Source organism: Sceloporus undulatus, chromosome 2 (genome assembly GCF_019175285.1).
Source record: "Sceloporus undulatus isolate JIND9_A2432 ecotype Alabama chromosome 2, SceUnd_v1.1, whole genome shotgun sequence".
Lineage (NCBI taxonomy): Eukaryota > Metazoa > Chordata > Lepidosauria > Squamata > Phrynosomatidae > Sceloporus > Sceloporus undulatus.
This window is the reverse complement of record NC_056523.1, coordinates 267,068,173-267,082,798: the sequence shown is the minus strand read 5'-3', so window position 1 is coordinate 267,082,798 and position 14,626 is coordinate 267,068,173. Positions and strand designations below refer to the sequence as shown.

Here is a 14,626-nt window from a genome sequence, read left to right as displayed (position 1 = left end):
CCAGACTGGCCACATCTACACTGCAGAATTAATGCATTTTGCCATTGCTTTAAATGCCATGGCTTAATGCTATGGAATTCTGGGATCCCTTAATTCCATAGCATTGAGCCATGGCATTTAAAGCAATGGCAAAATGCATTAATTCTGCAGTGTGGCAGCAGCCATTGTGGGCCTGTAAATGTTCTTTACTCATAATCTTACAAAATCATCAGGAATAGGAACAGAGGGAGGAGACATGGTGGCATCTTCTCATCAGTTTGTCAAAATATCTATTATCTTAGGAAAGCTCTTAACACTTTCTGTTATAGGTATGAATTTAGAGTACTACGTGATTTCATGGAGTCTGTCGATACTGATGTAGAGGTCCAAATGGTAAGCAGAATAACTGAACCATAGTAAAATGGAATAAAACCCTAAAATGTGGAGAAAATAGAAGTCCATCTTTTTTAATATTAAAATGTGTATGGAATGTAAACTTGAAGTTGGCTTGTTCTGCAATTACACTACTTAAACAGACCATTGCATCTCTGACGCTTTTATTGGGAAATGAGTCAGTTTACGCTAGCCAATCTTGTGCGATTCCCCAAAGAGTAAGTGATATGGGCTTAGGAGGTTCTGAGGTTTCATGCAAGATCTTAACACTTGTGAAATTGCATATAGAGCTTTGAATAACAACTGAAAACTAAATATATGTATTTATTATTTCAGATTCAGGGTTTTCTTAACAATACGCTTGGGCCAGAACAAAGAATAAATGCAACTGATATTGTGCTAGAAGCAAAATCTGCGATAGAAAAAAGAAAAAAATCAGTGATTAAAATGATCAAGTGGCTAAAGAAAAATATTGATAACTAACAGTAAAGAACATTTCAGAATAATTATTTTGGTTTCGTAGCATCTTATTATTTTTTTTACACACTTTTATTGTATTGTATTTGTAGAAAATGGAATGACACTTCATGTTTCAAATAAAAGTAATCTTGTGATAACACTGCCCAGAGAAGAGCAGGTTATTTTGGCAACAAAAGTATCACATTTCAATCCAAGACATTACCAGCCAGAGCATGTTTGCATATCTTAGTGGATACTTGCTTTCTGTAGGAATTCACTTTTAAAATTTCGGTTTAAATACGGTCTAAGCATTTCTGGGCCTACGAATATCATGAGCCATAAACAAAAAGAACAAAGAGTATTGCACTGATCAAAAATGAAGAAGCAGATGCAATAACAAACCATTGCATTTTATGCTCTGTGACTAGTGTGCTGTGTGATGTCACATATGAGATATACAGTTTCCTAAGTTCATTTTCTTACCTTTCAATGGCGATGGTTATAGTAGAGCCATATGTTCAGTTAGAACTGTACAACATTACAGTATTATAATCACTGCAGGCAGTGATCTAGAGAAGTGCTAAATTCATTTTGTATTTTAATCCTAGAGATCTTTCTACACCAACTACATGTAAAGTTGCTTTATAATTTTTCTACAGATTTTTACTTCACTGACTATTTTTAGACCTAGTCAACAATCAAGTATAGCACTTGAGTCATTATTGTTCAAGCAACGCATAGTTGTTTATATAATATGAATGTATTCATTTGTATAAAAATGAAATTGCACTGACAAAGATCAGAGTACAGAATGACCCTGAGTGACTTTAAGCATTCTTACCCTTTTGCTGGATTTTAGTCACAGAGTTTTGAAAACTATTATACAGATGACTGGAAACACGGGAAATTTCTTTGACGGATTCCACTGTATCTCCAAAGAAAACAAAAAGGCAAAATTTTTGCCATGTCTCAAGCCCCCTTTTTATTGCTGTTATGATATGATAGACATATTTAGAGCATTTCTACTATACCTAGGGCAAACTCATTCTCTGAACACATATCTTTAATCAGAATGTAACTATCCATACATGAAACTGAGTTATCAGCAGACATAGGGAACACCTACGCTTACAAAAATAAAAACATACTGCTAGACCCCCGTTCTCCAAAGTATACTTATTATTGTTATTGCTATTATTATTATTAAAGTTTATTTATAAAGCACTGTAAAATTTACACAGTGCTGAAAATAATACCACAGGGCTGTACATGGATTGAAACCCTGAACAAAGCTTTCCAAACTGCAACATTTTGTTGCAGGTCCCACTTGTTGACCAAAAATCTATTGCATATGAGAATTGTTAGTTGCAAAGTATCCTGTTACAAGCTCACCTTTTCCAGAGTGAAATGAATAACTGAAGTTCAAAGAAAATACGGTGGATATTCTGTTGATATTTCTTTCCTAAATTCAGAGTAGTTTCTATTTTTGAATGGCTTGTTTGGCTTAAACCTCTCAAGGTATCACAAAGATCACAAGCAGTGTGTGTGCTTTGGGGATGAGAACTATGAACCTCATCAGATCATTGGAACATATTGCACACTGGAATATAGAATGTTATTGACATCCTTTTCCAAGCTTACATGTATTTTTTTGGTATTTACTTAATTATGATTTTAATGAACAAATAACTTTACTTGAAAAGACCATTTATAAATATTTACAAAAGCAATTTGACAAAAAATATTTTCAAATACCTATATGTCTGGGAGAAAGGTGGCATAGAAATGAAATAAAATACAGTAAAATAAATAAGATAAATATTACTTAGTAGTGGTTTTGTTGCAGATAGATAGGTGATGTTTTGTACTTCATTTTCCCACAGCTGTTTGATTTTTCAGGACATTCTACAGCATTATTTTAGTTTAGAAAAGAGTAGTGGAGATTTGGGAAGCCTTTGTAAGAAAATGTTTTGACAGTCCTCCACATTTGCAGCTTTGACTTTTGTGGATTTGATTATTCACAGATTTGATTAATATGTTCTCTCTAGGAATCTCTAGGTCCTCTACCATGACTCTATGGTCAACTTCCACCAAAAGCCACACTGAAGCAGCTAGAGATTCCTAAAGAGAACACTTGCCTAGGCATTTGTAGGTTCTTCAGTGCAATTCTGCGGTCCTCTTCTGGCAGATGTTAACCACAGAGTTGCCCTGGAGGACCTAGAGGTTCCTAAAGAGGTGTTATCACAGATTTTTTATTTGCGGTTTTGCCACTTTCACAAGGTTCCTGTGCCCCTAACCCCAGTGAATGTGGGGGGACCACTGTACTTACAATTATTCATTTTGATCAGGGTTTACATGATTACAGGAGCAAACATGCAAACAATGTTAATTCCTCAACAACTTGAAATTAATACTTTGTTTTCCTCTATTTTTGTACTTCTGTTGAAATATCCAAAGAACAGCTATGCAAGTTTCAAATATTTATTAACTGGTACTGCTTTTGGACATTGGAATGGATGTGCCAAATGTGGAAATGTGAGTTTTGCAACATATACACAGAGGTTAAAACCAAACCACATCTGTGGATTTTGCATGATTTAGTACTGATCAATATTTTTGGTACACAACACTCAGGAAATACAACTGCTAGGATTTCTACTGTGTGTTCCATTTAAACTAGAATGCAAAACCATCTTTAAATTCATGCTAAAGGTTCTGTTGACTATATGGTAGCAGAGTAATAATTATCAAAACCTAATGTCAAAACTGCAGTCCGTGGTTTTATTTTTCTAGGAGCACATAATACTGTATTATTTTCATATGGTTTCCAGAATGCCTGCTTAAAGAATGTCTCAGGTGTGTTAACAGTAGTAATTGGCAGTATCACATGGTCCACTGTGTCCAATTACGTTGGTAACAAACAAGCACCATTGTTAATAAAAGTCTATTTACAGGTCTAGAGACTATTAGGTAATTTGACTATCAGTTGAATTTATGCTGTGTGAAACCTCAAAAGAAATACGGCTTCAGATTGCTTATTGCTGTTAAGTAGTTAAGTTTTGCTAAACAACTTGTGGATTAAAAAAAGCTAACTTTCTTGAAAACAGTGATCCAGGTGAGTAATATTCAGATTATCTTTTGGTCATTGTAAATGAATATTTCAAATTATGAAACCTAAATATCCTGAAGATATCAAATAAACATTTAAAAAACTGATATTTTTATTTTTTGATTGGAACTGTAAGTCTTTACTGTTGCATTTGTGGCATTCAACACATTTGTGATGCTTTTGCATGTGAACCACAGCTTCTTCCTTCTGTGTGGTGCTAGAACAGGGGAAGGGAAAAATTAATTGGAAGGAAAAATAAAATTTAAAGCATAAACTTTTTTAAAAGTTGTAGCATTAGTATACTTTCAAGTATTCAAGTAATGTACTTCTTTCAGCACAAGGATTTTTATAGAATTAAAAAAAAATCACTGTGAAATGTGCAAAAATGTAAAGGCTATAGTAAATTTTCCTGCTGTTGTAGAAGGGGTTGGAATGAGGAACACTTCCATTTGTCTTAATGAGAGTTATGATCCAGTTTTTAACTTTTAAGAGGTGTAAACAAGGAGACACATATCTTCTGAACAACATGTTTAGGTCCAACCTGGCAAACTGGCCAAAATACTTATTGAAATAAGCAAGAGACCATATTGTTGCATGTAAAACACTTGTATTTGCCAACAGCTTTTCTACTAAAAAGTGAATTTATAATCAGTAAGTTCAGAAGAGGCTAAAGTTGATCTGTATGTAAAATTGAGAAGGAACAGACATTAAAACTGTAATATTGGTTTGTGTTTTGCTTTTGCTTTTTTGTTTTTATGCTTGGTCTTTGGTTCCACTCTTTTGGGAAACTGGGAATTGGGGGGGGGGACTCACTCCAGCCACAGTAATTGTGAAACTGTCGTTTTGTAAATCTCTGCTCAATTTGTTCATGATATATCACTTCTATTCCTGATTTAAAAGGGAAAGGCGGATTTGATTCCTCCTCCTGCATTAAGTGGTCTAATGTCTAATATGTCAAGCAACTGGAGAATGCAATAGCATCCTTTCACTCTGGGAGAAATTAAGGGAGGTATAAGAACTGTAGCAACTCATTGAAAAATACTAGCTGTTAAAAGCCTCTGGTAAGCATGGTTGGTTTAAATTTCAAACGTGAACAGATTTAGCAATATATATATTTGGCAATATATATCCAGTCCCAATTTATATATTCTATATGTAAATGTAAATTGAATTAATATGGTGAACAAACATCTCCAGGATCAGAGGGTGCAGTTAGTGAAATAATTCTGAAGTGCTCACCAGATTAATCCTTCTTCAAATGAAGGCAAAAATATTCCAAGCACTTCCTTTCACTTTGCATGTGTGTATATTCCCTTACACGTACACCTATTCTTTCTGCCTGCATCTACACTGCAGAAATAATGCAGTTTGACACTACTTTAACGGCTCTGGCTCAATGCCAGGGAATTCTGGGAACTGTAGTTTTGGGAGATACTCTTTCAGAGTGCTCTGGTGCCACAAGAAGCTACAAATCCCACAATTACATGGGTATTCCATAAACAACAAATCCCAGGACTCCATGGCATTTAAAACGGTATCAAACTGCATTATTCCTGCAGTGCTGTGGCAGCCTCTGTGTTCAAAAGGAGAGTCTGGCTGCTCATTATTCAGAGTGTCACTTCCACACTAGTATCAGATACAGATGTGTGCACAATCACATATGTTGATGAGAAGAGCAAGGTTGCACCTGGCATGGGTAGTACTCACCTTTTACCACTTGGTCAGCTCTACTGTATAATCTTTTATAACTAAGGCAGTGAAGGTGATTGTATGAACAAGTTCACTGACATGATTTACTCCTGTGCCCAAGATCAACCTTTTCCAAGCCCAAGCCCTTTCACACTGGCCAGTTATAGCACTGTGATTCTATTTTAACTGCATCCTATACAATCTTGGGATTTATAGTTTAGGGAGAGGCATTTAGAAGCCTCAACCAGGAAGTTCTAGTGATTCACAATCCCAGGAGTTTATCAGACAAGGGAAATTGGAAATATAATCCAATGGCAATTTGAACGCAATCATGGGGTTTAACATTATTGCGTGATAACCCACTGCACGCAAATTCGGGCAATGGGAAGTCAGTCGGAACACAATCATGTGGTTTCGCGTTATTGCGTGATAGATTGCCACATGCAAATTCGGGCAATGGCATGCTATTTTCGGGCAACGGGAAGCCAGTTCAAATACAATGCGCATTCACATAAATGCGCTAAACTAGCGACTTTAAGTGAATGCGTGCTGGCCCCACTTTCTTTTCATTCGAATTTAAGAGAAATTCCTCCCGTTTGATAAACTCCCCAGTGATTCTGAATGAGAAACAGAGGTAGATGGGTGTTTTAGTATCATTAGTAATAATTATTCCCAATCCTTAGCATTGTCATAAGTCGAAAAAGACTTGAAGGTACACAACAGCAACAAACTAAAATTTAAATGTACATTCTTCATGCTTTACAGTTACTATAGCAGTAAGTAAGCATGAACTAGTAGTACATCAATTATATTGTGACAACTACAGTTTTCCAGTGTTGTTGTTGATGATGTTATTATTGTTGTTGTTGGACTGCTGGAATAAACACAAATAATAATAATAATAATAATAATAATAATAATAATAATAATAATAATAATAATAATAATAATAATAATTCTGTTTATTCCAGCAGTCCAACAATTCTACTTCACTTTTTATATCTTTAAAACTTAATGTAACTGATCTATCATAATAGAATACTTGTAAACTTTAAATGTCTTTCTTGGAGAAAATGGACCTAGTTTCTGGAGGAGTGAGACCCAGATGTTTTGGTAGAATGATGGAACTTTAGATAGAAAAGGTTGAGAATGTCTCCTTTTGGTATCTGTGAAGTGGCCACATCTTCTTCGTAGGGTAATAGTGACACCCAATGGCCTGTTGATTTAGCTACATTCTATTTTTGCTGTAAGCATAAGTGGCAAACTGTTTTGTATTCCACATTGACACAAAACCACAGCTGAGAAAAGACAGATAGGAATGCAGTTGGTTTCTTTAAAATCTAGATATATATTAGATAAAAAATTATTTGGAATATCAGATTTAGAAGAAATATTAGTTTCTCAGAAACCCACATTCCTAGCTAAAATGTATTTAAAAATTACTTGAAATAGATATGGAAGAGGATTTAATTAAAGAAAACATGATTGCTTGGACACAAAACTGTGGGAAGTCTATAGAGTTATGTCAGTGGAAGAAATGCTGGAACATTGGATTAAGATACTCTGTCAGTCAAGATATCAAGGAAAATTATTATAAGACCCTATACAGGTGGCATCTCTTCCCTGACAAAATAAACAGAATATACAAAACAGGGAACGATCTCTTTTGGAAGTGTGGGGAAAAAAGAGGCACTTTTTGTACACCTATGGTGGACATGTGCGGAAGCCAGAAGGTTGTTACCTATAAAGCCCTAAATGGCTTGGGTCCAGTTTACTTGAAGGAACACCTCCTCCCACATAATCCCTCCTGCACACTCAGGTCCTCGGGGAAGAACTTACTGCAACCAAAGAAAAACTAGACTGGCAGTGACTTCCCAGAGGATCTTTTCAGTTGCCGCTCCAAAAATTTGGAATGACCTGCCAGAGGAGACTCACCAGATTACTTCCATTGAGGCTTTTAAAAAGGCAATAAAAATGATCCTCATCCGGTGGGCCTTCACGGACTGACCTCTGCCTGGAAAAGAACTAATCTGCTCATCTTATCATGCTCCTTGGTATCGTCACTTTTGTGAACTGTTTTTAATTCTTACTTTGTAGTTATATGGTTTTATTGTTGTATTTCTATATTTAAGGACGGAGGGTTGAAGAGTTTGGGGGTTTGGGGTATTGTTTCTTTGTTATTATCTTTGTATTTGTATTGACCTGTGCTCTTACCTGCCTCGATCCTCTAAAGGGATATTCAACATTTCAGAAAGGTTCAGATTGGCTTTCCTTGCATACAGAAAAAAAGCTTCCTTTAGTTCTGTGTATTTGGCAGACACACAGATTCAGTTTAGAGAGATTTAACAGGTTCAGTGAATATATCCAGATGATTTATACAAATCTAGGCTGCATTTGCACTGCAGAAATATTGCAGTTTGATACTGCTTTAACTGCCATGGCTCAAGGCTATAGAATCCTGGGATTTGTAGTTTCTTGTGGCACCAGAGCTTTCTGACAATGAAGCTAAACATGTCACAAAACTACAAATCCCAGATTTCCATAGCACTGAGCCACAACAATTAAATCATTTTCAAATTGCATTATTTCTGCAGTGCAGATGCAGACCTAGCTCTTATTTAAGAGAAATATTACCATTCATGTTTAAAAAAATAAAAATAAAATCATCTGTGTTTTCTTTTTTAAGTTGATGATATTCATCCACTCTAGTGTTGCCACTATGATAGGTAACTGAGCCCATGTACATGTGACAGAACACTAATTCAGTTTTAGAATATGGTATCTGCTGGGATTTTTCTGGGATTTCAAGATAATTATGATTTATTTTAAAGATCGTTCTAATGTTTTATTGATGGCATGGAGAGACTTTTTTAAAAGCTTCAATTTATTTAATTTTTTTTTTAAAAAAATAGTAGTTTTAATTCCCTTTGAGTTGAGAGGCAAGCTAAGCAGGAGGCATTTACCCTGTGAACTAGTCCTTTATTGCTGATGGAACTGAGAACTATGATATCTATTCTGATAAAAAGATGAAGGACCTGAGCTGTATAGCTAGCTAGTTAGAGTTTCTTTTCTGGGCTTCGATTGTCTCTGTAATTAGGAGCAGAATTCTGCTCTGTTTCGTCTCCATATGTTGAAGAAGATAGTGGAAGTTTCCTGAAAGTCACCTTCGTGTTTCATTAAAGTCCATGACATTGGAAACTTAAAGCATGAAGAGCTTTGTAGTTTTCAAAGGAGTAAGATCACTTTGCTCAAGCACTCCTAGGACAAATACACAGCAAGAACAGATCCAAAGAGAAATCTTCAGACTGTGAAAAAATAAGGAACAGTTTGTTATTATTATTTTGCAGAACAAATTGATCATGTTGGAAAGCCCTTCATTTACTTGCATATGTAAAGCTGAATGAGGATTATTTTAACTATTACTTGTTTAATTGTCATTTAAGGGGGGGAGGGAAATGTGGGTTATACTTAAAGTATTGTTGGAATTTGTATGTTAGCCACTTTCATTGCTTGTACAGAGAAGCAGGATACAAATAAAAGTTTTATTTATATTTATTTATGGATGTTTTCTATCCTGGCACATAAGCAAAGAGGGTGATGGTGGAGATCATATGTGCTCTTTAGAGTTGGAAGAGGCCATTGAGAGCAGCCCTGTACTCAGTGCAGGATCTCCAGGTAAAGCGTTCCCAGCAGATGTCTAGCCTCCTTTTGAAGGCATCCAGAGAAGGACCCCCACCTTCTCTCTAGGCCAGGGGTAGGCAACCTGCGGCCCGCGGGCCGGATGCGGCCCGGCAAGGCCTTGGGACCGGACCCTGGCCTGGTCCTGCCACCGATTGCCGCTGGGGCCTTTGGGGGGCAATTGTCTATAGAAGCCTCAGAAACATGCATTTATATTAACATTTTTTAAAGAATCAGCAATTTTTTTCACGTGTCCTCCATTTTTTTAAAAAAAGTGTCTTCCATTTGAAAATTTTGTCCTACATTTGTCCTGGTTTATTTATATATTTAATTTTTTTTAAAAAAAATTATTTAATTATTTATTTTTTGGCTTCGGCCCCCCAGTTGTCTGAGGGACAGCAACCCAGCCCCCGGCTCAAAAAGGTTGCCTACCCCTGCTCTAGGCATTTGGTTCCATTGTCAGACCATTCTCACTGTCTAGACATTCCTTCTAATGTTCAGCCAAATCCTATATTCCTGTAATTTCAAACCATTAGACCTGGTCCTACCCTATTGTTTAAAATGCTTTTGATGTTTATGTTGCACAGCGTGTGAGGCAACACGTCAACGTATGGTGCCAGATTCTTCACCTTTGTGACTGTAGTCAGTAGCTTGTGAGCTGGAGAAACACCTCACCCTTTCTTAATGAGCAAAGGGACACTGTAATTTTCTCTCAGATGAGGCTTTTATTCATACAAGAAGTTCCAATGTGTACAACACTATATACATCGACACCATCCACACAAGTAACAACCCACTCTGAGGCACACACTGTCTCACTCTCTTAGTGACAGTTGAGAACGACAGTTGACAGTTGCATCAACATTCCAATGATGCACTGTTTAAATGCTGACACATATAACTGCCACTAGAGCTGTAAATAACTTCCACAACAGCTCCCCCAAGTGGCCACATCCATGTCATTTCCTCAGACCTATTTACCATGGTCCTGACACCTATGGGATATCAGAGAACAAACCTTCCCTATCCTCTCTATAAGGATCTTTGAGGTATTTAAAGATTGTAGTCATGTCATCCCTGAGTCACCAAGCTGAATAAGCTCAGCTCTTTCAATCTTTCCTCATATATTGTGTTCTCTATACTGTACTTATCATTCCATATCACACCAATATTGAAATCATTCCGCTGGCTGCCTATTGGTTTCTGGGCACAGTACAATAAATAATAAATAAATAAAATCTTTATTTATATCCCGCCCTTCCAAGAAGATCAGGGCGGCTTACAACAATGCAACAAGTGCAAACAAATACAGGTTAAAAACACGAAACAATAACAATACACAGTCTAAAACAATAACAAAGGCCCCGTTAGCCCATCCTCATGGCCACGGAAGAGGAGGGAGGCCCACAGGATATTTAGTAGGGGAATGCCTGCTTGAATAGGAAGGTTTTGAGGTCCTTCCTAAATTGGGCCAGGGTGGTAGATGAGCGGAGCTCCGTGGGCAGCGTATTCCAAAGGGCTGGGGCAGCTGTGGAAAAGGCCCTTCTAGAGGTAGAAGCTAACCTAGCCCCAGGCACCTTCAGCAGTTGCTGCCCAGATGTTCTGAGGGTGCGAGGCGGATTGTATGGGGAGAGGTGGTCCTTTAGGAATCCTGGGCCCAAGCCATTTAGGGCTTTATAGGTGATAACCAACGCCTTATATTGAGCTCGGAAGCGAATGGGCAGCCAGTGGAGATCTTTAAGCACGGGTGTTATGTGGCTGGTCCTGGATACGCCAGTGACCAGCCGGGCTGCCATATTCTGTACCATTTGAAGCTTCCGAGTTTGGTATAAGGGTTGCCCCATGTAGAGTACATTGCAGAAGTCCAATCTCGAAGGGGTTGGTTATTACCTTTAAAGCCCTACATGGCTTGGGTCCAACCTTTTTAAGGGATCGCCTACTTCCACATAATCTGCCCCGCAAACTCAGGTCCTCTGGGAGGAATTTATTGCAGCCTTTAAAGACCAGACTAACTGTAACCTCCCAGCAACTGCTCCCAGACTGTGGAATGGCCTGCCGGAGGAAATCTATCAAATAACCAACTTAAACAGCTTCAAAAAAGCTGTCAAGATGGATCGCTTGTGGCAGGCCTTTCCTGAATAAAAGCACCCGGCCGCAGAAGTGACTACTCCCTTACATCATGTACCATGCTACCATTCTGCCCATTGTTTATGTTGTTATTAATAATTTATTTTTAAATTAATTTAAACCGTAACCTGTTTAATTCCTTTTTAAGGGGCGGGATATTGTAATGTTCTATTGGATGTTGGATGTTTTTAACTATGTTAGCCGCTTTGGTTGTTTTATTACAGAAAAGTGGGGTATAAAAAAAGTTTTATTTATTATTTTATTCTTATTCTTATTCTTTCAACCTGCTCCAACTTGACTATATCCTTTTTAAAACGAGGTGCCCAGAGCTGAAATGCGATGACCAGCGCACAAGATAGTGGGACTATTACTTCCCTTGACTTGGAAACTGTGTGTCTACTACTGCAGGCTAAAATAGCATTCACCTTCTTCATTGCAGCATAATACTACTGGCTCATATTCAGTTTATGATCATCAATAATTCCAAGATCCTTTTCACATGTGTGATGCTATTGTGAAATGCACCCTCTCCTTTGACTGCTGCCAAAGTAATAATGTAACATTGGGTCCCCAAACTGAAGCAGACCTTTTTAAAGTCTTTGCTTTAAAATACTGTATAATGATGGTAACGTGGACGTTACTTAACGTGGAGACAAGCTTTTGTTGAAATAATAAGCAAACTTTATTGAACAAGTGTTTCAAGCAGACATTACTTGAATACTTTCAAAATAAACAGTTATTGGCTCAGGCACTTGTGTTACTTAGTACAGTTGGTAAAATGACTTTTTGAATGCTAACTTTGGGTCCAAACAGACAGGCCAAAATAAAGCTGCTTCAGGTCACTTTGGAGGTATGATGGCTCCTAAGAGGCCGGAAGCCAGGCCAAAGCCACGCTCCAGTCCTAAGGACTGGAGCGCAGCTTTGGTGCAGCTTCTGGCCTCTAATGATGTATGTGTCATTTAAACAGTATACCTCCACAGTGGCCCGAAACAGCTTTATTTTGGCCTGTCTGTTCGGGCCCTTTGTGACAAATCTTCAACACTCCACAGAGTATCAATGGCCCGGAACAGACGGGTCTTTCATGACGCCTTCGTCACGTGCTAGGGTTGCCTCGGGGCAGTGCGCCCACACACCCCTCAACCCTAGCACATGATGAGGGCGTAACAATGGTGGCACCCTGTATACATGGGTGCCACCATTGTTATGTAAGTGCCGTGCAGCATCTGCATGGCGCCGCACGGTGACTATATAACTAGTATGCCAGTGGTACACTTGTTACGCTGCCACCGTTGCATAAAACGAACCTGCTTTTTGAGGGTTCTTTTTCTGCCGTCGAGAAGCTGCGTGGTTTGGTGGCTGCGACTTCCCTCCGGTGGAAAAACAGGCGCCGACAGGCCAGCCTTTTTGGGTGGTCTGTACTGCACCAATGTTACTAATTCTCAAGGACACTCGCACTGTCCTTTCCTGCTTATATTCCTAGCCTACAAGCTAATAGTATTGCCACTCAGGCTAACTATGGGCCGAGACAGATGGCCCCAAAGCAGCGTGCCACCGCCAATAATAGGGTTTGGGAACGTGTACTTACTGCTGGGTACTGCCATGATTGCACAGCCCTGCCCACACGGGGCACACATCCATGACGTGTCTTGTGTGATGCTCCCAAATGGTGCATCGCACAGGACACATCACTGTGCAGTTGGAGGGCACTTATTGTCAACCAAACTGCCACGCCAACGATGCAGAGAAGAAAAGGGCCACCCCTTTCTCCTCTTTAGTGCTGGGGTGCCCAGGGGCATGAAGCCACAAGGACGCCCCTTTTCCAGGCCACGGAGAAGTGGCATTTTGCCACTTCTCCGTGGCCCAGAAAAACACCAGATTGGGGCCACAGGGCTGCTGGTGACACGGCTGCCCTGCTCCCAATCCAGCGCGAAAAGGGGCAACACAGACCTGCCCCTTTGGGGCGGTCTGTACAGACCCTATATTAATTCCCTCACTTGGAGTAACTAATTGATTACAAATCCCTCACTCTAGTCCTTAACCACAGTTCCCTTCTGGAACACCTAAAACCTATGTCCTTCACAGGACTTGGCAAATCCCTCCTTCTCTGGAGTCTAAACCCTATCTGAAATTCCAACTGCCACAATGGAATTTTCAACCTTCCCCAGCCAGCACCCTATTGGTTGACACCCAGGCTAATCTGTTGGGTTTTTTTTGTTTTTTTTGTTTTTTGTTTTTTGCTACAACATGTAGTACTGCTGAGCCATGTATCTCCAATCCTATACCTGTGCATACCTGGTTTCTGTGGCCTAAATGTAGAATTTTGCCTTTGTCTCCGTTGAATTTCATTCAAAGCCCAGTCCCTAACCAAAAAGAAGTGTTGGCTGAGAGTCCGTTTTGACTGGGTGAGTTTTTGAATCTGATCCTAACCAACAGCAGTGACCTAGTTAATGGGGTGCAAGTGGTGGGATCCTTAGGTGGAAATGACCATGTTCTCCTGGAGTTTGTTATACAGCAGAGGAGAAGCCAGGCATAGTCAGATACACATTCTAGATTTTAGAAGAGTTGATTTCAGAAAACTTAGTGAAATACTGGGGGTGATCCCATGGTCAGGAATACGAAAAGAGAAGGGAGTTCAGGATGGATGGGAGATTCTCAAAAGGGAGATACTGAAGGCACAATTTCACAGTTCCAGTGAGGAGGAAAAATGGGAGGTGTCTCAAGAAACCAGGATGGATGACTAAAATGGAATATGTATAAGAAATGGAAAAATAGGGAAATTACCAAAGAAAAATGCATATGTAGGGGTAAAGTCAGAAAAACTAAAGCACAGAATGAATTCAGGCTTGCTAGAGAGGTTAAGAACAACAAAAAGGGCTTTTTTGGGTATGTTCGCAGCAAAAGAAAGAAGAAGGAAACGGTAGGGCCACTGCGTGGAGAAGAAGGCAAAATGCTAACAGGGGACAGAGAAAAGGCAGAATTACTCAATGCCTTCTTTGCCTCAGTCTTCTCAGGAAAGGCAAAGGGTATTCAACCTGGGGATAATGGAGCAGAGGACAGAATAGGGGCATTTCAGCACAGAATAAGTAAAGAGACAGTAAAGGAATACCTGGTTAAACTGAATAAATATAAGTCTCCAGGACCAGATGAACTACATCCAAGGGTATTAAAAGAACTGGCAAATATAATATCGGA

General features: G+C 38.9%; 1 protein-coding gene across 1 annotated transcript in view; it reads left to right on the top strand.

Moving 5' to 3' along the window:
- Positions 1 to 2,915, top strand: part of LVRN (laeverin) — a 46,554-nt gene extending 43,639 nt beyond the window's left edge. Inside the window, exons 19-20 of the mRNA XM_042455921.1 lie at positions 309 to 372; positions 709 to 2,915. Coding sequence (XP_042311855.1) covers positions 309 to 372; positions 709 to 855 — 211 coding nt within the window. The 3' untranslated portion in view covers positions 856 to 2,915. The remainder of the gene's footprint in view (positions 1 to 308; positions 373 to 708) is intronic.
- The last annotated feature ends 11,711 nt before the right edge of the window (positions 2,916 to 14,626 follow it).